At 42.0% G+C, this 27,625-nt stretch overlaps 1 protein-coding gene across 1 annotated transcript in view; it reads right to left on the bottom strand.

Annotated features, from left to right (window-relative positions):
• Positions 1 to 27,625, bottom strand: part of DNAH2 (dynein axonemal heavy chain 2) — a 194,813-nt gene that overhangs the window by 91,292 nt on the left and 75,896 nt on the right. Inside the window, exons 21-38 of the mRNA XM_007952352.1 lie at positions 26,854 to 27,017; positions 25,606 to 25,767; positions 25,399 to 25,502; positions 23,820 to 23,976; positions 23,588 to 23,670; positions 23,292 to 23,472; positions 22,786 to 22,924; positions 20,540 to 20,757; positions 20,171 to 20,272; positions 19,697 to 19,822; positions 19,324 to 19,434; positions 18,396 to 18,584; positions 17,646 to 17,749; positions 17,360 to 17,549; positions 15,601 to 15,781; positions 14,326 to 14,453; positions 13,043 to 13,195; positions 12,681 to 12,806 (exon numbers count right to left, since the gene is read on the bottom strand). Coding sequence (XP_007950543.1) covers positions 12,681 to 12,806; positions 13,043 to 13,195; positions 14,326 to 14,453; positions 15,601 to 15,781; positions 17,360 to 17,549; positions 17,646 to 17,749; positions 18,396 to 18,584; positions 19,324 to 19,434; positions 19,697 to 19,822; positions 20,171 to 20,272; positions 20,540 to 20,757; positions 22,786 to 22,924; positions 23,292 to 23,472; positions 23,588 to 23,670; positions 23,820 to 23,976; positions 25,399 to 25,502; positions 25,606 to 25,767; positions 26,854 to 27,017 — 2,618 coding nt within the window. The remainder of the gene's footprint in view (positions 1 to 12,680; positions 12,807 to 13,042; positions 13,196 to 14,325; positions 14,454 to 15,600; positions 15,782 to 17,359; positions 17,550 to 17,645; positions 17,750 to 18,395; positions 18,585 to 19,323; positions 19,435 to 19,696; positions 19,823 to 20,170; positions 20,273 to 20,539; positions 20,758 to 22,785; positions 22,925 to 23,291; positions 23,473 to 23,587; positions 23,671 to 23,819; positions 23,977 to 25,398; positions 25,503 to 25,605; positions 25,768 to 26,853; positions 27,018 to 27,625) is intronic.

Raw genomic sequence — 27,625 nt, forward strand, 5'->3', positions numbered from 1 at the left:
AAAAAAAAAAATTTAGAGTTAGAAATACCATTTGATTCAGCAATCCCTTTACTAGGTATATATCCTAGAAGCAAAAGCCAGGACACAAATAGATATATGCACACCCATGTTTATCGCTGCACTATTCACAATAAAAAAGAGATGGGAGCAATCTAACTGTCCATCAGTGGAGAAATGGATAACTAAATTATGCTACGTATACATGATAGAATACTATGCAACCCTAAATAATAATGTAGAATCCATAAAACACTGGATAGCATGGATGAATTTGGAGGACATTATGCTGAGTGAAATAAGTCAAACACAGAAGGAAAAATATTGCATTAGTTCACTATTCTAAAAAGTCAAGGAAAGGTTTATATATGGAAAGAGATGTTCTTTGTTGGTTACCAGGAATGGGAGGGGAGGGAAGGGAAAATGGTTAGATAGATAGGATAATATCCATACACCTACAAGGAAGACTGGTTAATACTACTCTTATTCAAATGTATGCACCAACCACCAAAGCCAAAGATGAGGAAATGGAAGATTTTTACCAACTTCTGCAGTCTGACATTGACCAAATATTCAATCACGATGTGTTATATTATCACTGGTGATTGGAATGCAAAAGTGGGAAACAAAGTAGAATCACTGGTAGTTGGAAAATATGGCCTTGGTGATAGAAATAACACTGGAGATAGCATGATAGAATTTTGCAAGACCAATGACTTATTCGTCACAAATACCTTTTTTCAACAACACAAATGGCAACTATACATGTGGACTTTGCCAGATAGAATACACAGGAATCAGACTGACTACATCTGTGGCAAGAAGCAATGGAGAAGTTCACTATCTTCAGCCAAAACAAGGCCTGTGGAACAGACCATCAACTGCTCACATGCATGTTCAAGTTGAAGCTGAAGACAATTAAAAGAAGTCCACAAGAGCCAAAATATGACCTTGATTACATCCCTCCTGAATTTAGAGATCATCTAAAGAATAGATTTGAAAAAAAAGAAGAAGAAGAAGAAGAATAGACTTGATGCATTGAACACCAATGACCAAAAACCAGAGGAATTTTGGGATGACATCAAGAACATCATCCACGAAGAAAGGAAGAAGTCATTAAAAAGATAGGAAAGGAAGAAAATACCACAATGGATGCCAGAAGAGACTCTGAAACTTGCCCTTGAATGTCAAGTAGCTAAAGCAAATGGAAGAATCGACAGGATAAAAGAGCTGAACAGAAGATATTTCAAAGAGCAGCTCGAGCAGACAAAGCCAATTACTATAATGAAATGTGCAAAGACCTGGAGTTAGACAACCAAAAGGGAAGAACATATCTGGCATTTCTCAAGCTGAGAGAATTGAAGAAAAATTCAAGCCTTGAGTTGCAATATTGAAAGATTCCATGGGCAATATATTGAATAATGCAGGAAACATCAAAAGAAGATGGAAGGAATATACAGAGTCACTGTACCAAAAAGAATCGGTTGATGTTCATCCATTTTAGGAGGTGACATATGATCAAGAACCAATGGTTTTGAAGGAGGAGGTTGAAGCTGCACTGAAGGCATTTGTAAAGAACAAGGCTCCAGGAATTGATGGACTACCCATCAAGATGTTTCAACAAACAGTGTAGCGAATGCCATGCTGGAGGCACTCATTCGTCTATGCCAAGAAATTTGGAAGACAGGTACCTGGCCAACTGACTAGAAGAGATCCATATTTGTACCCAATCTAAAGAAAGGTGATCCCACAGAATGTGGAAATTATCAAGCAATATCATTAATATCATACACAAGTAAAATCTTGAAGATAATTCAAAAACAATTACAGCAGTATATTGACAGAGAACTTCCAGAAATGCAAGCTGGATTCAGAAGAGGACGTGGAACGAGGGATATCATTGCTGATGTGAGATGGATCTTGGCTGAAAGCAAAAAATACCAGAGAGATGTTTATATGTGTTTTATTGACTATGCATTTGATTTTGTGTATCTTAACAAATTATGGATAACATTGAGAATAACAGGAATTCCAGAACACTTCGTTGTGCTACTTGAGGAACCTGCATGTAGACCAGGAGGCTGTCATTTGAACAGAACAAGGGGACACTGCATGGTTTAAATTCAGGAAGGGAGTGCTTCAGCATTGTGTCCTTCCACCATATTTATTCAATCTGAGCAAATAATCTGAGAAGCTGGACTATATGAAGAGGAACATAGCATCAGGATTGGAGGAAGACTCATTAACAACTTGAGACACAACTTTGCTTGCTGAAAGTGAGGATGACTTGAAGCACTGATGAAAATCAAAGACTACAATCTGCAGTATGGATTACATCTTAACATAAAGAAAACAAAAATCCTCACAACTGGACCAATAACCAGTATCACAACAAATGGAGAAAAGATTGAAGTTGTCAAAGATTTCATATTACTTGGTTCCACAATTAACACCAATGGAAGCAGCAGTCAAGATATCAGACGATGTACTGTACTGGGCAAATCTGATGCAAAAGACCTTTTTAAAGTGCTGAAGAGCAAAGATGTCTCTTTGAAGACTAAGGTGCGCCTAACCCAAGTCATGGCATTTTTAGTTGCCTCACATGCTCTGGTAGCATAGTGCTTAAGGCACTTGACTGCTAACCAGAAGGCTCGTGGTTCAAACCCACCAGCCACTCCTCGGAAGGAAGGTTGGGCAATCTACTTCCGTAGTGATACTGCCTCAGCAATCCAAGGAGGCGTTGTTATGAGTCGGGTCCGACTCAACGCCACATAACAACAACAACAACATATGTTTGTGAAAACTGGATAATGAATTAGGAAGACCGAAAAAGAGTTGATGCTTTTGAGTTGTGTTGCTGAAGAATACTGAAAGTACCATGGACTGCCAAAAGAACCAACAAATCTGTCCTGGACGAAGTGCAGCCAGAGTGCTCCTTAGAAGCGAAAATGGCCAGACTTCATCTGACCTACTTTGGTCATGTTGCCAGAAGGGGCCATTCCCTGGAGAAGGATGTCATGCTTGGTAAAGTGGAGGGTCGATGAAAGAGGGGAAGGCCCTTAACGAGATAGACTGACACAGTGGCTGCAACGATGGGCTCAGGTATAGCAAGGATTGTGAGACTGGTGTAGGACTGGGTAGTGCTTTGTTCTGTTATACATAGGGCGGCTGTGATTTGTAGCCAACTCAACAGCACCTAGCAACAACAACAATTTCAAATAGATGCAAGATCTTTGCTTGTATCTCACAACGCCACTAAAAGGCCTCACCATTCCTACTTCTTTCTGTTACCTGGGAATTAGTTGTGCTGGTACACACATACCATCAGTTTAATATGTCATATTTTCTATTTCATTCAATTAAAATATTTTCTAATGAATATCTTCTTTGACCCATGAATTATTTAGAATTATATTACTTAATTTTCAAACATTTGGGGTTTTTCTAATTATATTTGGTACTGATTTCGAGGTTAATTCTATTGTGGTCAGATATCCTCTCTGTAATTTGGATCATTTTAAATTTATGATTTCAAATGTACTTATATTCCAGTATGTGGTCAATTTTGGTAAACATTCCATGTGTGCTTGAAAAGAATGTGCATCTGCAGTTGTTGGATGCGGGGTTCTACATGTGTCAGATCAAATCTTTTAAAAGAATTCAAATCTGTATCTATAAATTTTTTGTCTGCTTGCTTTATCAGTTTCTGAGAAAAGTATGTCAAAATCTCCCACTAGGATTTTAGATTTATCTATTTCTCCATTGAGTGTTGTCAATTTTGTTCTATGTATTTTGTAGCTATATTATTAAGTTCATATAAATTTAGAATTGTTATATCTTTCTGTGGATTGACCCATTTATCATTATGAAATATCCCCCTTTACCTTTAATATTTCCTTTTGTTCTAAATTTGTCCTTATCTGATTATTGGTATAGTTACACCATTTTGATCAGAAAATGGGGTCTGAAAAACTCCTTTGAAATATTCGAGGCAGATTTATGGCCTTTAGATAGCCAATTTTCTTAAATGTTCTATGTGCATTTGTAAAGAATAATTATTCTTCAATTATGATCTACAGATGTCTATTATTAAATCAAAATTGACAACTGTATTTTCCAAATCTTCTATATTCTCACTGATTTTTAGTCTGTTCTATCAGTTACTGAGAGAAATATGTTAAGATCTCTACTATTTTTCTACTTTTAATTCTGCAAAATTTTGCTGTATTTATTTTAAGGTTACATTATTAGGTGCATCCAGATTTAGAATTCTTGCATCTTCAAAGTGAATTGACCATTTTATATTATGAAGTGACCCTCTTTATGTCTACTAATGCTTTTTGCCTTAAAACTATTTTGCCGATATTGCTAGCCCAGCTTTCTTTTGATTATTATTTGTGCAGTGTATCTTTTCTACTTCTGACTCTCAATCTTTTGTCTTTTTTGTTTTGAAAAAATAAAGATATTTTAGGTATGTCTCTTGTAAGCACTAAGTGTTATGATAACAAAACATACTACAAATATATTACAGTAAATCCCCTTATTCTCAGGGGATGTGTTCCAAAACCGCCTAGTGGATGCCTGTAACTGTGGATAGCACCAAACCCTATATATACTATGTTTTTTCCTATACACACCTATGACAGCTACCCAGGCGGCCTCGGGTGGGCAGCATCAACCACACTGCACTCCGGCAGAGCAAGGTGCTGCTGTGCTCACCTAACTGTGTTTTCCAGGCTTCTGCCCAGCAGAGTAAGAGGAAGCGGCTCCTGGACGGATTGGGACAGTGCGAGATTTCATCACAGTTACTCAGAATGGCACACAATTTAAATAGTTTGGGACCATTGTTAACCGTTAGAGCCTTGGAAACCCGAAGGGGCAGTTCTACTCTGTCCTATAAGGTGGCTATGAGTCAGAACCAAGTACGTGGCAGTGGGAGTGGGTACTGTAGTCAATGTACGCTATAATTATTGTTTCTTTCCTACACACCCTTTTTGTTTTCTCTGGGGCTTAATAGTGGCTGTATGTTTGTTTGCTTAGTTTTTAATAGACTTATATAATCCAACTTCAAACTTCCTGCTGATTGAGTCAATCTCTCAAAATGCTTACATCAGGTATCTATTTCTTCATCTCAAAGAAGTACTCTTGAAGCCTTCAGATTTGCTCCAACCAGGGTTGGTTTCTCTCTTCACCCAATGTACAACCATCATTCTAAGAATTACTTTGGCCCCTCCCTTGTACTGAATTTTCTGTCTCTATCTTCCTCTTTCTCAGATATGCTCCTGCATTTTGATAGAGCACACCCTCTACTAGCTTTCTAAGATAGAATACAATGGAAGTGTTTTCTTTTTGTTTTTTGAGCAGTCTGCATGTCTGAAAATGTCTTTGATCTTGTCTCCTACATGACAGGTTGTCTGGGTATAGAATTCAAGGTTAGAAATTTTCCTTCAGAATTTTGAAGACTTCTTTATTATTTATAGATTCAATATTGGTATTAAGAAGTCCAACATTCTTATTCTTGATCTTTGCTATGTCACCTCTTTTTTTAAATCCTTTCTGGAAGTGTGTTAAAATTTCTCCTTGTCCTAGTGTTTTTAAATTTCACAGTGATGGGCCCTTAGTAAGGATTGATTTTATCCATTGTGCTATGTTGGTCATAGATCTTTTGTGGACCCTTTAATTTTGGAAACTTATATCCTCAGCTCTGCAGATTTTTCTTAACTTTTTACTGTGATTTAGGTGAAAGTTTACAGAGAAGATTCAGTTTCCATACAGCAATTCATACACATCTTGTTTCACGACATTGACTGCAATTCCTCACAATGTAACAGCTCTCTTCCCACTTCCTCCCTGTAGTTACTTCCCTGTATCCTTCTTTCCTACGCATGCCTGGCCTCTGAGCTATCTCCCTTTGCAAATAGTGCCCTTTTGATCTCCCAGTTGATTGTTGTAAAGAATGCATTTTCCTGGTGCAATTGTTCACCTAGTAGGCCTGTCTATTGTTTGGCTGAAACTTAAACCACAGGAGTGAGTTCAATTCCAGGCCTGAAGGGTGACTAAGGGCCAGAGTCTCAGGGATTTCACCAGTCTCTATCAGATCAGATGTTGTTGTTGTTGTTGTTGTTGTTATGTGCCATCGAGTCGGACCCGACTCATAGCGACCCCTCCTTGGGTTTCCGAGGCGGTATCACTACAGAAGTAGATTGCTCAATCTTCTTTCTGAGGAGCGGCTGGTGGGTTTGAACCACCAGTCTTCTGATTAGCAGTCAAATGCCTTAGACACTACACTACCAAAGCTCCTATCAGATCAGTAAGCCTGGTCTTTTTATGATTTTGAGATTTGTTCCACATTTTTCTCCCACTTTATCCAAGATCTCTAATTTTGATCCCTTTCTAAGACACTGGCAGTGGTAGCCAGGCACCATGTAGTTCTGGTCTCAGGGTCCTGTAGGATGAGGTTACCATGGTCCATTAGTCTCTTGGACTAATTGTTTTCATGGATCTTTGATTTTCTTTACTTTTCTTTGCTCCAGAGAAACAGAGACCAATTGTTTCATTGTAGATGGCTGCTCACATGCTTTTAAGACCCCAGTTGCTACTCATCGAAGCAGGACAGAGAACAATGTTTTTGTGTCTATGTTATACCAGTTGAGCTTATTGCCCCTCCACCGTGGTCCCGAGCTCACAGGCCCAGCAACTCAGTCCCGCAAGGCGTTTGATTGTGGCTAAGAAGTTATGGTAACTTTGCCCCTTATTAGCGCTATCATATATGTTTAGAGAGAGATTTTTATAGCACACACAAATATTTTGTGGAAACAACATCTGCCAAATCTTTTATGGTCATGGGTATGTTTTCTTTTGTCTACCCGATCATCTTGTCTGTCTGCCTATGTATGCACTCATAGATTAAAGTTTCTTATTACTGATGATGTAGCACTGTGTGTGTAACACTATTTACCTTTGCTGTTTGTACCTCTTGTGCATCTCCCCCGTCTTCCTTTTCCTTAGTGTTATTGTACTGGTCGCCTACTTTCGGTATATTGCCTTTTCGCCCAAATCAGTATGTGTCTCTTACCTGGCTATCAATATATATCAATCATTTTTCCATATGATTTTCCTCCTCTTCCCTCCCATGCCTGGTAACCAACAAATAAAGTTTCCTTCCACGTGTAAACCTTTCCTTGACTTTTTGTAATAGTGGTCTCATGCAATATTTGTCCTTCTGTGATAGACTTATTCACTTAGCACAGCGTCCTCTAAGTTCATCCATATTATGAGATGTTTCGTGGATTCTTCATTATTGTTTAATGTTGCTTAGTATTCCATTGTGTGTATGTACCATAGCCTGGTTATCTAGGCTGTTGATAGACAGGTTATTTCCATCTCTTTTCTATTGTGAATAGTGCTGCAGTGACTATGGGTGTATATATTATCTATTTGTGTCCTGGCTCTCACTACTTTAGGATACATACCTAGTACTGGGATTGCTAAATCCAATGGTATTTCTACTTCTAACTTTTTAGGGAAGCACCATACCGTCTTCCACAGTGGCTGTACCATTTTACAGTCCCACCAGCAATGTACGAGAGTTCCCATCTCTCCATACCCTTACCAGCATTTGTTGTTTTCTGCCTTGTTGAACTTTGTGATTTTTGCTGAGATCAGATGGTATCTCATTTTTTTTTTTCAAATAGAGATTTAATTCATATACAATTATACAGTTCATTCAGAAACCATCAGTGCCATAAACCATAATTATACTTATTTAACATTTGTTCATGTAACAAATATCTCCGTTGTCTCTAAGGTGAATCTCGAACTTCAGAAATCTCTCAACCCTGACCTCAGTAGCCATACTGTGAGTAGTTTCCACCCATAATTCTCAAGACTACTTTTTTTTCCTCTCGACTCTTTGTCCAACCTCAAAGCTTGTAACATAGAGTCAATATTAACAGGAACAGTCATTTGATCTCAATTTAACGTTTTTCTTTCACTTTGAGAAATAATTCCATCTCATCAATGTCATTGTTCAAAATGAGAGTATTTTCTGCTAAGTTTTAAGGACAAGTAAGGTATCATTTCACTGCACTGATTGCCTCAAACTCTTTGTTGATCCCCTCCAACTCAGAATTTCCCCTCCGAAAGCTAGTTTGGGGTTCTTATTTCAGGCTTTTGTAGGAAAAATCAGAAGGACACTTGACCCAGCCTTGGGGATGGCCACAGGGCTGATTGCTATCAGGATGGTGCTTTCAGGAATCCATTTTCTTTTTTTTTATTAAGTTTTTTTTTTTTTTTAATCAGGATTTGGGTGAAAATTTACAGAGCAAATTCACTTTCCATACAGCAATTCACATATACTTTGTCTCATGACATTGACTACAATTTACCCCAATGCAACAGCTCCTCTCCCACTTCCTCCCGATAGTTACCTCTTCCCTGTGTCCACTTCTCCATGCACTCCTGGCCCTTGAGCTGTCTTCCTGTGCATAAACAGCCCTTCTTTCTCCCATGATTGTTCTCTCCAAGGAGTGTATCTACCTCAGGTAAATGTTCAACTCATATCCCTGCCTTTTGTTTGGCTGGAGGCCACAGGTGTGGGTTCAATTCCAGACCTGAATGGCAGCTAGGGGCCATAGTCTCAGTGATTCCATCAGGCTCTATCAGACCAGCAAACCTTGTCCCTCCCTTTATTTTTTCAATATGATTTTGAGTTTTGTTCCACATTGTTCTCCCTCTCTATCCAGGATCTCCTACATAGATCTCCCTCTGAGTGGTTGACAGTGGTAGCCGGGCACCATCTAGTTCTCCTGGTCTCATAGTCGTATAGGCTGTGCATCACATGGTGTACCAGTCACTAGGAGTAATTGTTTCCATGCCTTTTTGGTTTTCTTCATTCTTTTTGCTCTTCTTTGCTTCATTCAGTGCCTAATAGTTGCATCATCTGACGTCTTTGTGGACAGGCTTCTATTGTCTGCTTCATGATTTTTGACCATGAGCTGCTCACTTTCCTTGGACTAGGTAAAACTGTGGGAAGTCTTTTTTGTCTGCTGAGGTCAAAGTTGCATTCTCCAGAGATCATTTGCATTCTCTGCCAGTCACCTGGGAGATACTTCCAACTTGGAAATACTGAAAATTAAATTCTAAGCTTGGGGTTTTCTGGATTATACAGTAGAAATTCTAACCTTGAGGGGTTTTTTGGATTACACGGGAAAAATCATGGCCATAAAACACATGTGAGTTGGCTCATGGTTAGGAAATCTCAAAGAAGATTTTGCCATCATCTGCAGCAATGGGTCTCTCCTCGACAAAGTGTATGTGAACTGCTGTATGGAAAGTGAATTTACTTTGTAAATTTTCACCCAAATCACAATTAAAAAAAAAAAAAAAGAAGAAGAAGAAGATTTTGCCACCATCTAACTATGGGGAGGAAGTGGGAGGGGAGCTGTTGCATTATGGTACACTGTGGTCAATGTCATGAGACAAAGTATATGTGAACTGCTGTATGGAAAGTGAATTTGCTTTGTACATCTTCATTCAAATCACAATAAAAAGAAAAAAGATTTTGCCACCATCAAAGCTCAAGGTAAGCAAGATTCTTTATTATATATGCCCTTCTACGTGGGGGTGCAGCTTTTTTTCCCATCTACTCAGAGTATTTTTCCCTTGTAGACTGAGGTCTATACAGAGGCTTCCTGTTATACTGTCAAGCTTGGGTTGCCCCTAGGCTTTATCTCCTAACTCCTGTGCCTTAAGTTCAACAAATTTTTTAGGGAGAAAGCCAGATTTGACATTCACTTACCTCCCAGAGTTCATGTTTTTATTCCTTCTCCTCACCCCAGAATTCTTTCTTTCTTGCCAACTCAGCAATGCATCATAAGAGAAGTAGTTTATATTTTGTAGTAGTTTAAATTGAAAGGCTCATCTACAGTATCTAGACTGTCATATTGCCAAAGAAGAAAAGTTCCTTCACTTTCTAAAACCCTTCTTTCCTTCCTTCTATTCCACTGTTCTCGCATTTCAAATAACTCCTATTTGTCTCTCTTCAAAACTCCCTGAATGAGGAGGAAAGTAGAAGCAGGAGAGGGCTAATGGATACAGGGAAAGTGAAAAGGCCAATGGATTAGAGGTCTTAATGAAGTCAAGGAACTGTTGAGTAGAAGCACTTGAGCAGCTGAGTCAAGGGGGCAGGAAGCTGTGGTCAGAGAGTAGAATGTTTGAATAGGTCTATACCATTTTATAGTCCCTTAGTGGCTGTGGTACAGTGAATTACTTGGTATGGCTCTCCTCACCATGGTCTCTATGACTCCCACAAGATTACTGGGTGGAACTGCAAATCTAAGGGAATTGGATAGCTTGTGAGTAATGCAAATAAGGTACATGGCACATTTGTGGGGGTAGGACCACACAAACAAGAGTACGGAACTCTAACGTGGGGATTGGTGAGTTTTGTCATTCTGCTAGGCTTGAAACAAGCCCTCTTACAGGCAGAAGGAGGGCTCTCACTGTCATCAAGAGAGAAGAGCCAGAGATGGAGTGGAACATGTCCTTGGAACCAAGATCCCTATGCTGTACTTCCTTGGCAAAAAGACGGCAGAGACAACCAGCAGAGACGACCAGCTCAGGGATGGCAGCAGTGGAACCAAGAGGCATGAGACAGAGCAGTGGGCTTGCCAGCTCACAGAGCAAGAAAGCTGAGTGCCTTTGGGCAGGAGGCTTGCTGGCAGAGTGGGGTGTACCTAGATGTATTTGTTGGCAGGACTAAAAGAGCTTAGTAACACTTGCCCAAGCAGGGCAGAGGCCAGGCCAAGAGGCCACGGGCCAGAGAGACATGCCTGAGGTCATAGCAGAGGGGAAACTGACCTGACCAAAGAACTGTGTCCTGAGCATGCTCCTGAACTTGAATTGTAGCCTGTTACTTCCTTAACAAACCTAATAATCATGAGTATTGTCTGTGAGTTCTGTGTGGTCACTGCAATGAATTATTGAACCCAGCAGAGAAGTAGTGAGTACCTTGGGAAGGACAGTTAGTCTCAGAATTGATAAAAAGTCCGGAGGGTGGTAGCATGTCTGGCCCCATAGGAATAAGCCTTGGGCTGCTGATGGTGACTCTGTCTACCCCGGGTGAAGTTAGAGGTTAGGTGAGGATGATGCTCCCACATCTTTTTTGCAGTGGCACAAATAGTTAACCACTTGACCATGAGCCAACAGGCTGTTACTTTGAACCCACAGTGGTACCTCAGGAGCCAAACCTGGTGACCTGCTTCCAAAAAGGTCACAGCCTTGAGAAGTTCTGAAGAAGTTCTATTATTCACTCATGGGGTCGCTATGAGCCAGAATCTACTTTTCAGTAACTAACAACAGCCTATCACTTTATAGATAAGGAAGTTACAGATGTTAACTGTCTTACTCAAAATCATAGCTAGTGACACTGCTAGAAAGGTTGAGACAAGTATTGATTTGGGTAAGGGAAAGGCAATATACCAAAAGCAAGTGACCAACACAATAACACTAAGGAAAAGAAAGACATAGAGAGGTGCACAAGAGGACAGACAACAAAGACAAACCTTTTACACATACGTTATCAGTGATAACAAACATTAATCTACAGGTAAATAGATCCATAGACAGGCTGAATGATCAGGTATATCTAGACAAAAGGGAACATACCCATGACCATACATAAGGTTGGCAGGTGATATCTCTGCATACATATTTGTATGTGCTATAAGAATGTCCATATAACTAGCACTAACAGGAGGCAAAGTTATGATAACTTCTTAGGCATAGTTAACCACCCTGATGGTGCAAGTTGTTGGACCTAGGCTCAGGACCATGGTCACAGGGGACATCAAGCTCAATTGGCATAACATACTACACAAAAACATTGTTCTACAACCTACTTTGGTGAGTAGCAACTGGTCTTAAAAGCTTGCAAGCAGCCATCTAGATGCAACTTGTCCAGAGTAAATAAGAATGAAGTAAACCAAAGATACATGGAAATAATTAGTCCAAAGGACTAGTGGACCATGCGAACCTCAGCCTATATGACCATGCGACCAGAATTAGATGGTGCCCAGCTACTGCCATTGTCAACCACTCAGAAAGGAATCAGTGCAAGAGATCCTGGATAGAGTGGGAGAACAAGGTGCAACAAAACTCAAAATCATAAAAAAGGTGGGGAAAAAAAAAAGACCAGGTTTACTGGTCTGACAGAGCCTGTTGAGACCCCCAAGACTATGGGCCCTAGTTATCCTTCAAGTCTGGAATTAAACTTACTCCTGTGGCTTCCAGCCAAACAACAGACAGGCATATTGGGTGGACATTTACATCAGGTAGATATACTCCTTAGAACTATCAATCATGGGAGAATAGAAGGGCAATATTTTCACAGGGAGTTAGCTCAGGGGGCAAGAATGCATAGGAAAGAAGGACACAGGGAAGAGGTAACTACAGAGAGGAAGTGGGAAGAGAGCTGTTACATTGTGGAAAATTGCAGTCACTGTCATGAAATCAAATGTGTATGAACACTGTATGGAAAATGAATTTGCTCTGTAAACTCACACCCAAATCACAATAATAATTAACAACAACAACAAAAAAATCATAGTTAGTGAATGGAACAAAGGCTGTTCCCAAATCCACCCTTACATATTTGATTAGAGAGAGTATTAAAGAACAAATACCTTTCCATAGTCAATGACAGGCAGTTCAATGCTGGGAAATAGATCTTGAACAATGGCATTGAATAGTGGCACATCGACTGAAGTTAGCTTGGCAATATTCATATCTCTCATTGACAGCAGCAGAACCTTGATGGGAAAAGACAGAGTCTCAGGCTTGTGGAACCAGGGCCTAAGTATTCACTAGGCCCTTCTTCTCCAAAGGGTTAGGGGAAGGAGCTATGAATAATAGATACACCAGAATTAGACTTTAGCAATGCATCAGGTAGGCAACTAAAGCAACCCAGGAGACAAGGCAGAAGGGAATCCCAATTTGGGGAAAGTAGGAACCAGAAAAACTTCCAAAGTCTGTGTACTTGATTCACCTCTTCATCAGTCAGATCTGGCTGTAGGCGGCGCTTCTTGCCAGCATAGCGCAGGAGGGAAGTGAGGGCACGTAGGCCAAAGTCATAATGGTCCTGTCTGGAAAGCTGCTGCACAGCCAGTGAGTAAAGAGTGTACACCTTCTTGGCCAGAATCTAGGGAACCAAAACAGAGGAAGAAATAGCTATCTCCCCACAATTCCTCTGATTCATCTTGGGACAGTAACAAATACCAGTAGCTAGGGACTGTGACTCTAAGCAGCTAAAGCCAAACCATCTGCCTTTGAGTCAATTCCAACCATAACGACTTCAGATGTAGCAGAGTAGAACTGTGCTCCACAGGGTTTTCAATGGCTGATCTTTTGGAAGTAGATCACCAGGCCTTTCTTTTGAAGCATCTATGGGCAGACTTGAATTGTCAACCTTTCAGTTAGCAGCTGAGAGCATTAACTGTTGCACCACCCAGAGACTGCTATAAGGCAGGGTTTCAGAAAGGTTCAGTAATTGCTGTCATAAACAAGGGCTGCGTACACCCTGCATAGCAACCAAAATCTGTTGCCCGTGGTTTTTTGACCCAAGTAGGAAACAAACAGCTGTGCGTCACTCAAAGATGGTGGTCAACCCTGCTGCTTTGAATGTATGCTGCTTTCCAGCATCCTGCCGATAATCCAATTTAGCTGCATCAGGCTCCTGAAACTTCCAGGAGGAAGGACTGTAGCAGGACTTCTGGAGGGCAATGTTAAGGCCAGGACTCTGGAATGTAGCACCCATTCAAAGCAGAATGGTCAGCCACCATCTTTGACGGGCACAGCTCTTTGCTCCCAAAAACCAAACCAAACCAAACTCACTGCTGTCGAGTTGGATCCGACTCATAGTGACCCCTCCCTGGGTTTCTGAGGCAGTATCACTACGGAAGTAGATTGTCCACCCTTCCTTCCGAGGAGTGGCTGGTGGGTTTGAACTGCCAGTCTCTGGTTAGCAGTCAAATGCCCCAGGCACTAGGGCAATACATTTGATTGCTACACAACACATACAAAGCCCTTGTTTATGATGGAAATTATTGAATCATTTTGAACCAGTTGGGAGCTCTCTGTACCTAGGAGGTGCTTTATGGACAATCCTAAAGAAAAGAACCTCTCTCCTCTTAAATCTTCTGCCTCCTACTGACATCAGTGTAAGTTCCTAGTAGGATAAGTTAATTGGGAGGACTTTAAGGTGCTCCTCTGTCCAGGGAATAATAGTGGAAGGGGAAATAAAATAATTAGAGAAAAGGATTATAGTAATACCCTGCAGTTGCCAAAGCCCTCCCCAAAGAGAATGATTTCTGCAATAAGGGTAGAATCAGGCACCACCATGGCAATCGGACGGAACATGGATTTAAGATTTTCAGGAAGCTCGGTGCGACCAGCATAGCCTGAAAAAAAAAGTGCCGTTAATTTAGAATCCATATATTTCTTCATCTTGACTTGCTTCCCAAAGACCCACTTCCCACCCAGTCCTACTTTCCCCAACCCTAGCTCTATCTCTAAGTTCAAATCTGAGATTTCTCTCTATTTCCAATTCTAAGATGGCTTTCTTTCTCATCGACTCATTCCACTTTGGTCTGCTTTCCTATCTCTGGTGCTCTCCTTACTTTCTTGTGGCCCTGTTTCAAACTCAAATCACAGAACTGTTGATTTCCCATCTCTCCAAGTCCTATGTATAACTCTACTGCAGTCCTAATAGAAATCCTGGCTGTTTCTCTGATTTTTTCAGTACTTAAATCTTTTCTCATGTCTTTTCTACCCTAGACCCTTCTCCAGCGCTATTCCTGTGGACAGTAATGAGAGTACCTAGGTCCTGTACTTTGGAGAGTTATTCCCATTCTGCAAAAGGAATAGTAGACAGATCAGAACTCTGGGAGATAGTCTTGTTGTTATTGGTTGTCATCAAGCCATGGAGACCTTGTGTGTGCAAAGCAGAACTGCTCCACGGGGTTTTCAAGCCTGTGGCCTTTCAGAAATAGATTGCCAGGCCAAGAGCATTAATTGTTGCACCACCTCTGGATGGGTCCAAACTGCCAACCTTTCAGCTAATAGTTGAGCTATTAATCATTCGGGCCACCAGGGACCTGGGGCTACATATATACACAAAAACAAAATCAAACCCACTGCCATCAAGTTGATTACACTCATAGCAACCCTGGAGAACAGAGTAGAACTGCCCCAGGAGGTTTCCAAGGCTGTGAATCTTTCCGGAAGCAGACTGCCTCATCTTTCTCCCAAGGACTGGATGGTGGGAACTGCTGACCTTTAGGTTAGCAGTCAAGAGTTTTAACCACTGCATCACCAGTGCTCCTTGCTATACACACATAAGTGGTTATTAATCCCTTTATCATTAAGTCAGAACAGTAAGATTTCCTCCTCTTCTTCCAGAAAGTTATACTTTTAATCCTTCTCTCACCCTTGTCTTTAGCCAGATTTCATGTAGCTAAATATACTGATGTGGGAGGGGGAGATACTCTATTTGCCCTGGACACCCAGTTCTTCACCTAGAAGCTCTATCTACTCCCTGCTCCTTACCAGGATTCATGGTAATGAAGATCCCACAGGACCATACTAGATTTATTTCAAAACCTTCAAAATGGAAACGAGTGAGACTAGCAGCCAAAGCCGAGAGGATAGATAGGATCTGCTGGGCCACCACTGACAGCACTTCTATGTTGATGCGGTTGAACTCGTCAAAGCAGCCCCAGGCTCCAGTCTGCAGGGAGGGTGTCAGAGTCACTGGGAATAAGGGAAGTACCCAGGATAGGGAGAAACTAGAAGCTTAAGTAACATACCCTTCTGGTTTTTTTTTTTTTTTTGTAATTTGGGTGAAAATTTACAGAGCAAATTTACTTTCCATACAGCAGTTCACATACACTTTGTCTCCTGACATTGACCACAATTTACCACAATGCAACAGCTCCCCTCCCACTTCCTCCCCATAGTTTCCTCTTCCCAGTGTCCATCCCTGCATGCACTCCTGCCCCTGGAGCTGTCTCCCTGTGCATAAACAGCCTTTCTTTTTCCCATGATTGTTCTCTCCAAGGAGTGAACACACCCTTCTGTTACAGACTGAATTGTGTACTCCCCAAAATGTTCATTAGAATTCCAACCCCTATAGCTGTGTGTGGGAGCTCTGGTAGTATAGTGCCTAAGGCACTTGACTGCTAACCAGAAGGCTGGCGGTTCAAACCCACCAGCCACTCCTCGGAAGGAAGATGGGCAATCTACTTCCGTAGTGTTACTGCCTCGGAAACCCAAGGAGGGGTCGCTGTGAGTGGGTCCGACTCTGGGGCACATAACAACAACAACAGTAGCTGTGTGTATAATCTTGTTTGGGAATAGGGTTTTCTTTGTTATGTTAATGTAGCCATACCAGTGTAGGATGTATCCTAAACCTAATCACTTCTTAGTTATATAAAAGGCAGAAAAGACTCAGAAGCAGACAAGGGAAGATAGATGCCATATGAGGATTGCCAAGGAACCAAGGAATGCCCAGGCTACTGATAAGGATGAAATCAACACAGCCAAGTCCCTGATTTGGATTTTTAACTTCCAGAACTGTGAGAAAACAAATTTCTGTTCTTTAAAAACCACCTTTTTGCAGTATTTTTGTTACCATAGCACTAGATAGCTAAGATAACAAAACCCACTGCTATTGAGTGGATTTCCACTTATAGTGAAACTATAGGACAGAGTAGAACTGCCCCATAGGGTTTCCAAGGCTGTAGACCTGTTTTTTTTTTTTTTTTTCCTAAGGCTGTAAATCCTTATAGAAGCAGACTGCCTCATCTCTCTCCCAGGGTGGCTGGTGGGTTTGAACCACCAACCGTTTTGGTTAGCAGCTGAATACCTTAACTACTGCACCACCAGAGCTCCTTAGATAGCTAGGATATCTTCCTTAAAATGTTTTAATAGGTGAATCAGCCTCCAAAATGGGTAGGAGGAGGCACCAGAGTAGCATAATTGTAGTTTCTGGTGAGAGTTTTCCACCAGACAGGGGCAAAGTCTGGGTGAAGAAGAGACTGAGGTAGGGAATTTGTATATATTGAGTGTCTATCATGTGCCAGACAGTTTATATACATTATCTTATTTAATCTCATCCTAATCCACCAGTTTTTCATACCGCTAAGTGAAGATCAGGGAGATGAAGGGACTTCCCCAACTGTAAAAATTAACTGAAGCAATGCAATGTTGTAAACTGCGAAGCACTGAACCAGATTCAGGTTCAGTTGATTTTCTGAGACTAAAGGATATTTAAGGAGCTTCTGGAACAGGGTGGCAGGATACTGACCTGGGCCAGGCCTGAGTACATTCGGCCCATGGATTTATAGTCCAGGCCCTCTGAGCAATTAACCACAATGACGTATGTGCCAAGGGCCTTGCCCAGGTCCTTGACAGTCTCAGTCTTTCCTGTGCCTGCTGGGCCTTTGGGAGAGCCCCCTCGGTGTAGGTGTAATGCTGTGGTCAGTGTCATGTAGCACCTGAGAATTGAGAATAGGACTTGTGTCACTCCTGGAATCCTTCTCTCAGCATTTGCTGCCCTACCCCCACCACCTGGCTCATCCCACATAGCACACCTGTCTGTCAAGGGAGTGATGACAAGCCGGCCAGAGTTACCCAAGTACTCATAACCATACTGGAATTGTGTGTTGGTCTGGCGGATCACACAGTCATCAAGATCCTAGGAAACAGGGCAAGTAAGAGAGAGGAGGACATAGAGGAAGAGTTAGAGTGGGAAAATGCCTAAGAGTAGGGCTTAGAGATGTCACCAAACCAAAACCAAACTCACTGCCGTCGAGTCGGATCCAACTCATAGCAACCCTTCCTTGGGTTTCCGAGGCGGTATCACTATGGAAGTAGATTGCTCAATCTCCCTTCTCAGGAGTGGCTGGTGGGTTTGAACTGCCAGCCTTCTACTTAGCAGTCAAATACCTTAGGCACTACACCACCAGAGCTCCCTTAGAGATGGCAGGGGAGGTTATAGTTAGAAAACTAAGAGTTCACTTTTAGAGTTAGAAGGAGGGAACTGTTTATGGAAAAGATGGAGAATAGATTTCATAATGCATGCCCACTCCAATCCATTGGTGGCAGCTGCCAGGAGTCTTTCTGAGTCCTGATCAAGGGTCAATGACACCCATAGTGAGCACTGATTAGAAAAATTACTTGCCATTCCTGATTTAGGAGATTTGAAACAGAGCTAAGAAATGGATTAGGGTACTGATAGGAATAAGGGTTGGGTTAAGATATTGTATTTAGAGAATTTGAGTATAATTGAAGCATTAAGATTGATTTTAAGGTAGGTGAGTGGGGAGTTCTCACAGCTGCACCTTCTCCCAGTAGAACCGAAGTTGGCTGAGCCAGTCAAAGGAGCTGACATCCATGAGGCCACTTTTATAAAGCTTCTCCAACACATCCCGGGCATGAATTTCTATTGTTACTAAAGCCACTATTTTCAGCCGCATGATCTTGGTCAAGTTCCCCCTGATGGCTTCTGAATACTTGTTCAGTATTGACACCTATGGAATGAGGCAATGGGGAAGAGGAAAGATGGAGCAATGCAATGCAACCAAAGCATAATCCTACCTCATTCCAATATCACACTACTTTCAACCTCAATGCTATCCCAATTCCATTTTAATTCCTGACACAGATTGTAATATATTTCACAAATGCTGTCTTGACCCAGTTTTGAGGCCTTGGCTAGAGGCTGATCCCTTTCTTGAGCAGCTGATTAAGTCCATACTCCAACCACTTTCCTTATCAGATTCTCACACTCCAGGGCCACTGTGCACCTGCCCTAATTGTCCTAGAGGCAAACAACAAGGTACCAAACAATTAGGGACAACCCCTATGCCCTGAAACCTGCAGAATTATTCAAAATATCCAGTCCACATGAAGCCCCCAAAACCTAGCTAATCTACTTTTTTTTTTTTTTTGCCATATGCAAGGCGTCTCCTAAAACTCCAGCTTGCTGTTATCTTATCCCTGAGTACAACACCCTGTATGGCCCTGCATGTCTCTTTGGAGCTGCAAGTAAAAACAAATCTGCCTTTCTATCCATCCAAGTGTCTTTATGTTGTGTCCTGCCATCCAATGAACTTACCATCACATCTAATATGATCATAAAACACCCACATCAGCATCTCACTGGACTTCTGACACTTTTCTACTAGTTCATCTCTAATTCTGACTCCACTTAGCTCTTTCCCTCCAACTCTAACTCCAAACCAGTCTCATACTTGTAGGGCACCCCACCTGCTTCTTCTTCATGACCTTGAGGATTTTCTTGTCTCCTCGCTCCTTAGCTGTCTGAAGGCACTTGGTGACATCAGCTGTCCACTGAATCTGACTGGCCGTGATCACCATCTGGGTCATGTGAGGCAGATGAGAGGTTGGCCGCGCACACAGCCCAGCTCCCGAATCCTAGTTTCTTCCAGGCCCCTCCCGGTGTGCTTAATCTGCTCTGAAGGATGGGCACATGGCTAAGGTCAGAAGCTAAAAGTCCAGGATGTAGGGTACTGGGGCCAAAGCCCAGAAGGGAGTCGAGAAGCTTGTGTTTTGTGAGAGCCAAAGTTCTGACCCTTTCAGCTCTATCTTTTTTATTCCATTTCTATTGATCCCAACTCACCTGGCCAGCCCATTCCTTCACCCATTTGTCCCTCTTGTTAAGGAACTTCTTGAGGGCCAGGCGGCAGTTCCGGAGAAGGTCTCGCAGGGTCACTCTCATGGTCCGTTCCACATCACCTAGCCAGGACTGGGGAAGCAAAGAGAACAGGACACCTTAGCCTCAGTCCCAGAGACAAGATTCCCAAGAAGGAAGGTACTTAGGAAATAAAACTCTAGGGGTTTGGACCCAAGAAGTAGGAACTGGGCAACAGGTAGCTTGAGCTCCTGAGGGAAACAGAGGCTAAAAGGCAGACTGCTGATTTTCAGAAGGAAACATAGGTCCAATGCAGAGGCTGTAATTTCCAGGAATGGCAGGTGGGAGGGGAAAAGAAAAACTCCTAAGGTCCATTCACAGATGTTCTCTCCTCATTGAGCCAAGTGAACTGTCTAATACAAGGAGAATCAGATTGGTCCTTAGGCCCTTGTCACAACTCACCTCCACAGGCCCTTCCAAAAGTACTGAGTGGAGGAAATCAATATACTCGCCATCACCTGAGAACATTCCCACAGCTTCCCATTTGCTGCTGGGCCCCCCAACCTGTAGAAAAGAGAAGCTATAATGGCCCACCCTGCCCACTTTTGGTATCAGTCAATTATAGAGAGCACTGGGGCCTTTTCAGGGTAACTTCTGCTCCTCTCTTTTCCTGACTTTACCAATTCTAAAAAGTCCTATCCCATGATAACCCAGAATCACTAAATAATATTCCTCTCCTTTTGAGAAGGTATGAGCTCCTCCAAAGCCCTGAATGCCTGGACATCACCACCCTTTCCCTGCCCTCCACCCATCATGGCCACCTCTACTGACCTTCTGGATCCTCAGCAATTTAATGTTGTCAAAGCATTTTTTGAGGTGTGGCTGCACAGCCTCTGGGTTGCGAGACTGGCCCAGGATCTCCAGGAGGTCGTCATTGGACAAGAAGTAGAAGCGGGGGAAAATATGGCGCTTGGTCTCTAAATACATGTCCAGAGACTTCTGAATATCTTCCAGGATTGTGTTCATCTCTATCAATTTGTCCAAGAGGCCTAGGAAAAAAAGCAATGAGTGTCATTTGAAGACCCTTCTACCTCTGCTCTGAGTACATTTAGAGTTCCCAACTAGATCTACTTCGCCATCTCTTGAATTTGGGGGTACAGACTGTCATATAAGTTTTCAGAAGCAGAGAAGTGCCCCCAATTTTCCATAAATCACTATAAATATATATATTATACATTTGATATATCACTATACATTAAGTATGCATTATACTGATTTCAAGGAGTTCTGGTAGAGCAGTGGTTAAGGCACTCAGCTGCTAACCAGAAGGCCAGCAGTTCAAATCCACCAGCCATTACATAGGAGAAAGATAAGGCAGTCTGCTTCTGCAAAGATTGACAGTTTTGGAAACCCTGTGGGGCAGTTTTACCCTATCCTGTAAGGTCATTATGAGTTGGAATAGACTCAATTGCAGTTGTTTTATTTATTTATTTATTTGGTTATACATGATTTAATTACTTTAACTATACTTCCTAACAGTTTTTGGAATAAACAGTCTCATTCTGCACTTGGTGCTCTGCTGGTCATCCCAAGAGCTTCTGAAAATCAGAGACTGTTCTATACTTACACAATCCAAGTTAGATCATTAAATTTAACTATGTATCATGTGCACACAATAAAAGAGGGCTACAACAACTAAGATTGCCAGTGATCCTCACAACAAAGCAAAAAGAACACTAGACTAGGAGCTAAAAGATGACCATGCAAATTGCAGTTCTTGTGGTGTAGCGCCTAAGGCATTTGACTGCTAACCTTTGAATGACCACCTAATTAACCCCTGGAGACCACAAGAAGACTCAGTAGCAGTGGGTGAGATGGATTTATTTTGTGTGTTCAACAAAGGGATAGCTGTTTTTATGGCTTCGCTTGGAAGTTATTCCAAAATACAATTTTGGGAGCTCTGGTAGCATAGTGCCTTAAGGCACTTGACTGCTAACCAGAAGGCTGGCAGTTCAAACCCACCAGCCACTCCTCAGAAGGAAGATGGGGCAATCTACTTCCGTAGTGATACTGCCTCAGAAACCCAAGGAGGGGTCACTATGAGTCGGGTCCGACTCAACAGCACGTAACAACAACAACAACAATAATTTTTTAAATTACCTCGAATATTATTTATAAAATACATGTCACTCAACATTGCATAGCCTAACACCTACATTTTATCTAAATGTTTAAAATTGTTTGACTGTCCTGAAGTAAAATAAAGAAGTCCTCCATACTCCTTGTCAAAACTTTTCTCCTCAGGATCACCATTCTGGGTGCGTATCACCAACCCGACTCCCTGACTCTTCACCGTAGTCAGTCAGCCCTCACTCTGCGTACCACTCCATTCTGTCCCTGTCTCCCTCCTCCCTTAGGTCCCCATAGTTAGACTAGTTAGTTTGATAACCTAATTAATGCCAGTATAATAATAACAATAGCTAATAGTAGCCAAGGTAATGTGGTAAGTACTTTATACGTATTATGTATAAATTACTATGTGCCAGGTAATGTGGTAAGTACTTTATACGTATTATTTCACTTATGTGCATTATCCCATTTAATGTACTAATATCAAGGAAGAAGAGCAATTCCTCAGTCAGGGCTTTCTAAGGCACAGTGCCATTAATTGAGCATTTAATTTATACTAGACAGTGTACTGTGAGTCTTATATGCTCCTTTACAATCCTTACAAAAATCCTATGAAATAGCTACCATTACCCCCTTACTGCACACAAAGAAACTTTAGTTTAGAGGAAGCAAATTGTCTAAGCTCATACAATCAGCAAGGAATTAATGAGTCAGATTTTGAATTCAAGTCTGTGGGATTCCATATCCAATGCTCTTAACTATTATATGTGTTGAATTTAATTAGCTGAATTATTACTTAATGCTTATAATTGGTAATTGTGATGGGAGGTGTTATGACAGCCAGATGTAACGTTCCAGCTTTCGATAAATGAAGCACGTGGTTATGACGTCACCTATACGTAGCACCAAATGGGCTCCGTCGGGGCCAGAGGCCATGGAGTCCAGACCTGGGTAGTGTGTGCTCCGGAGAGCATTGTTGTCCTTGCTCATCCGGTCCGTGATGGCTTTCCAGGTGGTGTTGACCTCATCGAACAAGGCTGATTCACTGGGCAGCTGCTTGCGGATGTCCTCTCCCATGAAGATATTCTGAGGAATCAAGAATTGGGGCAAGAATGTTTTCACATGCTTTCCACTCTCTGCCCCCTGCTCCCAGACTGGAGATAACAGTTCAGTAGAACATAAGGAGCATTAGAAGCTGTAGAAGGAAAGTTGGGTTGAGAGGCCAGGTATCTGGTTCAAAGAAGGAAGAATAAAATGAAAATCTGGGAAAAAGAACAAAGGCTTATCAGGGAAGGAATTTAAAGTGAAAATTAATAAAAAGATGCCTGGGTTCTAGAAGAAGAGTGATCTTAGAGGTCGGAAAAGGTGTTGAACAGCAGGACAGAAATTGAGGTCATAAGCAAATAAGAGAGTGGGAACAGGCTATAGGAAGAGCTTGGCTCTGCATCCTGACCTCCAAGTACATCCACTGACGCTGCACTGTGAGCACCATCTCGATAACCTCCAAAATGAGGGAGAGGCAGCGTTCCCAGTGGTCTACATCCTTCTCAAAGGCCTTGACAAAACGAGATGCCTTCATGGTGGACAGAGACACCTGGTTATCTTCCAGTGCCTGGAATACGTCTTCTGTACCTCTGAGGTGGAAGGAGTCAAAGTCACAGTCCATTCCCAGCTGCCATAACTTGGTCCCTATTCCACATCCCAGGTCACACATTGCTCCCTCTCCTGGAACCCTGAGCTGCTCTCTACCTGAGTCGGTGATGGCCCTTGTCCTTGTAGGGCACTATGTCTAGCTGGATCACACTCCAGGTCTTGGCAATGTTCTGTAATGCCTGTGGGGAGAAATTGGTGGACAAAGCAATGAGATATTTAGGCCCGTAGTAAACAGGGGATGGAAGAGGCTCTTGAATGAGGAAAAATTGAAAGCCTCTGCTCCAGAGCCTTAAAAAGTAGGAAAGTGTAGAAAAGCATCTTGCCATACCAATTCTATAGCCAATTCTTTGGTTGCCGAGGCAGAGATCTCCCCGATTTTCTCCACGTGTTGATCCATCCCAAGTGCCACAATCTGCTCCAAGGTGAAGCTCTCAGATTCGTGATCAAACTCCCGTTGGATCTCATCCCTGACCTGATCCCAGTGCCTGCAGACAGGGACAGAAAGTCTGAGCGGGAGGCCAGACACCAGGTCTACTGGGAAGTATTAGCATTGCTCCCCATGCCTTCTCTCATTGGGATATTATATGCCCATGCATTTATTAATTCATGATTCAACAGAGAGTCACTAAATACACTCCAAGATGCAATTTTAGGCCCTATGAAGAATACAAAGATTAAGTTGACTCCCTCCAAGAGGTGATGCTCTGGAGAGAGATTTAAGATAGATATGCACACTAAAACATGATAACTAAATGAACTTCAGGATTCCTACAGATCATACACTGAGCTAAGTGCTTTACATGAAACATTTAATTCTTGCAACAACTCTATAAATCAGGAATTATTATTTCATTTATAGATGAGGAAATCAAGGCTTAGAGAGGTTACATAACTTAAGCAAATAAATTGGTATAGTTAACCACATAATCCTTAAAAGTGAAATATTAGAAACATTAGAAATACTTCTTTTCTCATAAATGAATAGAAAAGTTATACACCATTTATAAAACAGCTAATTATACTTGATATTTCCCAATGGTTTGAAATGCCTCCTCTATCATACAATAAATTCCAGGTGCACTGAAAGAATTCAACTTGAAAGAAAAAATTATAAAGTACTGGAAGAAAGTATTGAGAGACTATAATCATAGATTTGGATAGGGAAGATCTTCTTAAATAAGGCACAAAAACAAAGACCATGAAGGAGGAAAGTTATACTGTTGATTACATAAAAATAAAAACTTCTACATAACAAAAGACACAGAGTTGAGCCATCATGAAGCTGTTGTTGGAGGGTCAATTCTAACTCATGGTGACCTCACGTGTTACAAAGTAGAACTAAGTTCCATAGGGTTTTCTTAGCTGTAATCTTTATAGAATCAGATGGCTAAGACTTTCTGCAGTGGCATCCCTGGGTAGCTTTGAACCACCTACCTTTGGATGAGTAAACCAACCAAACCAAATGCACTGCCAATGAGTCAGGTCCGACTCATAGTAACCCCTCCTTGGGTTTCCAAGGCAATATATCACTATGGAAGTAGATTGCCCAACCTTCCTTCCGAGGAGTGGCTGGTGGGTTTGAACCTCCAGTCTTCTGGTTAGCATTCAAATGCCTTAGGCACTACGCCATGAGTAGTTGAGCATAAACCATTTGCCACCACCTAGGGACCTTAGTCATCATAGACAAAATAAACGCAAAGCAGACGGAGGCATAGAACAGCTGTCACAAAGGCAGGATAGCCTATGACAATGCAAGGAATAGGACGGTAGCAGCCCCTAGGGAAGGCTTCCTCAAGATGCATTTTTGCAAAGGGGGGAAGAGAAGGGACTGAAAGAGCCAGGTGAAGGAGTAGACTGCAGCAGGCAGAGTGATCACCCTCCAGGAGAGGAGAAGCAGCCTCATTCACCTTTCTCTTAGGGCTGGATTCCGCAGGTCTGTGATGAGAGGCATGGTCCTCTTGAACTGATCTATTTTTGATCGAGTGGTTTCAATAATTTCCCAGTTTCGGTCCTGAGAAAAATAAGCAGCATCAGAAGGCCCAACGATTTCTTCTCTACAGTGCCACTTCCTCAGCAGGTTTATCTCCTGCTGACCACCTTCTCTCTCCACACACCTTGTACTCTTTTGCTAGTCTTGTGAGGCGGCGGAACAGCCCATGGGCCATGGTCTCCATTGCCTCTGTCTGCAGGGTCAGAAACCGGCCAGTCTTCCACTGGTTCCAGTTCTCCTCCCAGTCCCTTGTGATCTCCCAGACTTGCTGGAGAGCGTCAAGCTCCTACGTGGCCAAGAGGAGAAAGGAGAGACAAGAGTTAAGGGTTCTTGCCCTTTTCCTCCCTGATGGATGCTCTGTCTCTTGGTTCTTCTCACTCTCAGAAGTTTTTCCCTCCATATAAAAAAGCTGTCTCCTTCATTCACATTTTTTCTCCACTCCCTTGCCTAAAAGTTTCTGAAGCAAACACACTTGGAAAGAAACTCAACATCATTAGTCATTCAGGAAATTCAAATCAAAACCATAATGAGATACTATTTTACACCCACTAGAATGGCTATAATAAATAAAAGACAAAGAAATAACAAGTGTTGGCAAGAATGTAAAGAAATTAGAACCCTTGTACAAGACATGTGAGAATGTAAAATGGTGCAGCCACTTTGAAAAAGTTTGGCAGTTCCTCAAAGAGTTAAACATACAACTACCATATGACCCAGCAATTCCACTCCTGGGTTTAGACCCAAAATAATTGAAAGCAGGGACTCGAATAGATGCTTGTACACAAATGTTCATAGAAGCACTATTCACAATAGCCAAAAGGTGGAAACAATCCAAATACCCATAAACTGATAAATGGATAAACAAAATATAGTACATCATACAAAGGAACAGTATTCAGCCATAAGAGAAGAATTAAGTTGATACATGCTACAGTGTAGATGAACCTTGAAAGCTATGCTGAGTGAAAGAAGTCAGATACAAAAGACCACATGTTGTATGATTCTACTTACATGAAATGTTCAAAACAGGCAAATCTATAGAGACAGAGAGTAGACTAGTAGTTGCCAGGGCTAGGAGGGAGGAGGCAGAACAGGGATGGATATGGGATGATGAAAGCGTTCTGGAACAAGATAGTGGTGATGGTTGCACATTATTTTTGATATAATAATGCCAATTGAATTCTAGATTTAAAATGGTTAATTTTATCTTATGTGAATTTTACCCCAATTTGAAAAAAAAAAAGAAAGAAAGAAAAGCTCCTCAAGGGCCCATCTCCCTGGTCCCGGCTGTTCTTCCCAGGCCCTCAGGGCCCGTTCTCCTGTCTCCTGTTCCTTATCCCTGGCTCCCACAGGGCATAGCTCAGCAAGCCACCTTCTCCAGGTTCTGGAGGTCCTTGGAGGCTGGTTGCTCAATCTTGAAGATGCCTAGGTTGTTGCGGAGAGAGTTTTCTTCATCCCGCATGGCTGTCAACATTGCCCGTATTTGTGCGATCTGATCTAGGGCAGACGTGTGCCCCACATTGCTGGTGAAGGGTCCTGTGGGAAATTCAAAACAAAGTGAAGCTCAGATGCCCAGTCAAGTCCAGGGAATATCCCTATCTCTTGAAAGGACTATAATGGCTCCCCAACTCCTCTCTGGGTAAATCTTACTTTGTTCCTCACATGAGAGAGGGAAGGGAAGGAGAACAAGAGATCTACTGCAAAAAATGACAGTTAATCTTAGCAAAAACTACCAAATGTGGCTGAAGAATCAGAAATAGGTGGGACACGAGAAGTTGGTATAAGGAAACTGAAAATGTGAGCAGGGCTGCTACATTCCCACTAATAATAGCCCATAACAGTGTGCTCATCTGCCCTTGCTTCTAACAGAAACCCCAAGTGCCACAGCTCACTCCCTTCCCCAGTACCCATTCTTCCTCCTTTCATCTTTGGCCTCACCTTCCTAGGACCCATATCTTTGATCCTTGTTCTAATTCTGGAAAGACTGGGTCAAAACAAAGTACACCACTGAGTGACCCTGACAATACAGGCGGCTCGGAGATATACGACTGGTGGTAGGACCTAAGAATTAACCTAAAAATCACCCTGCCAGCCAGGGACTGCGCGGACTGTGCACTGTGACTGGGGAACAAGCAGAGAAGGTG

This window comes from Orycteropus afer, unplaced genomic scaffold (assembly GCF_000298275.1).
Source record: "Orycteropus afer afer isolate SDZICR_OR568_19922 unplaced genomic scaffold, OryAfe1.0 scaffold00330, whole genome shotgun sequence".
NCBI lineage: Eukaryota > Metazoa > Chordata > Mammalia > Tubulidentata > Orycteropodidae > Orycteropus > Orycteropus afer.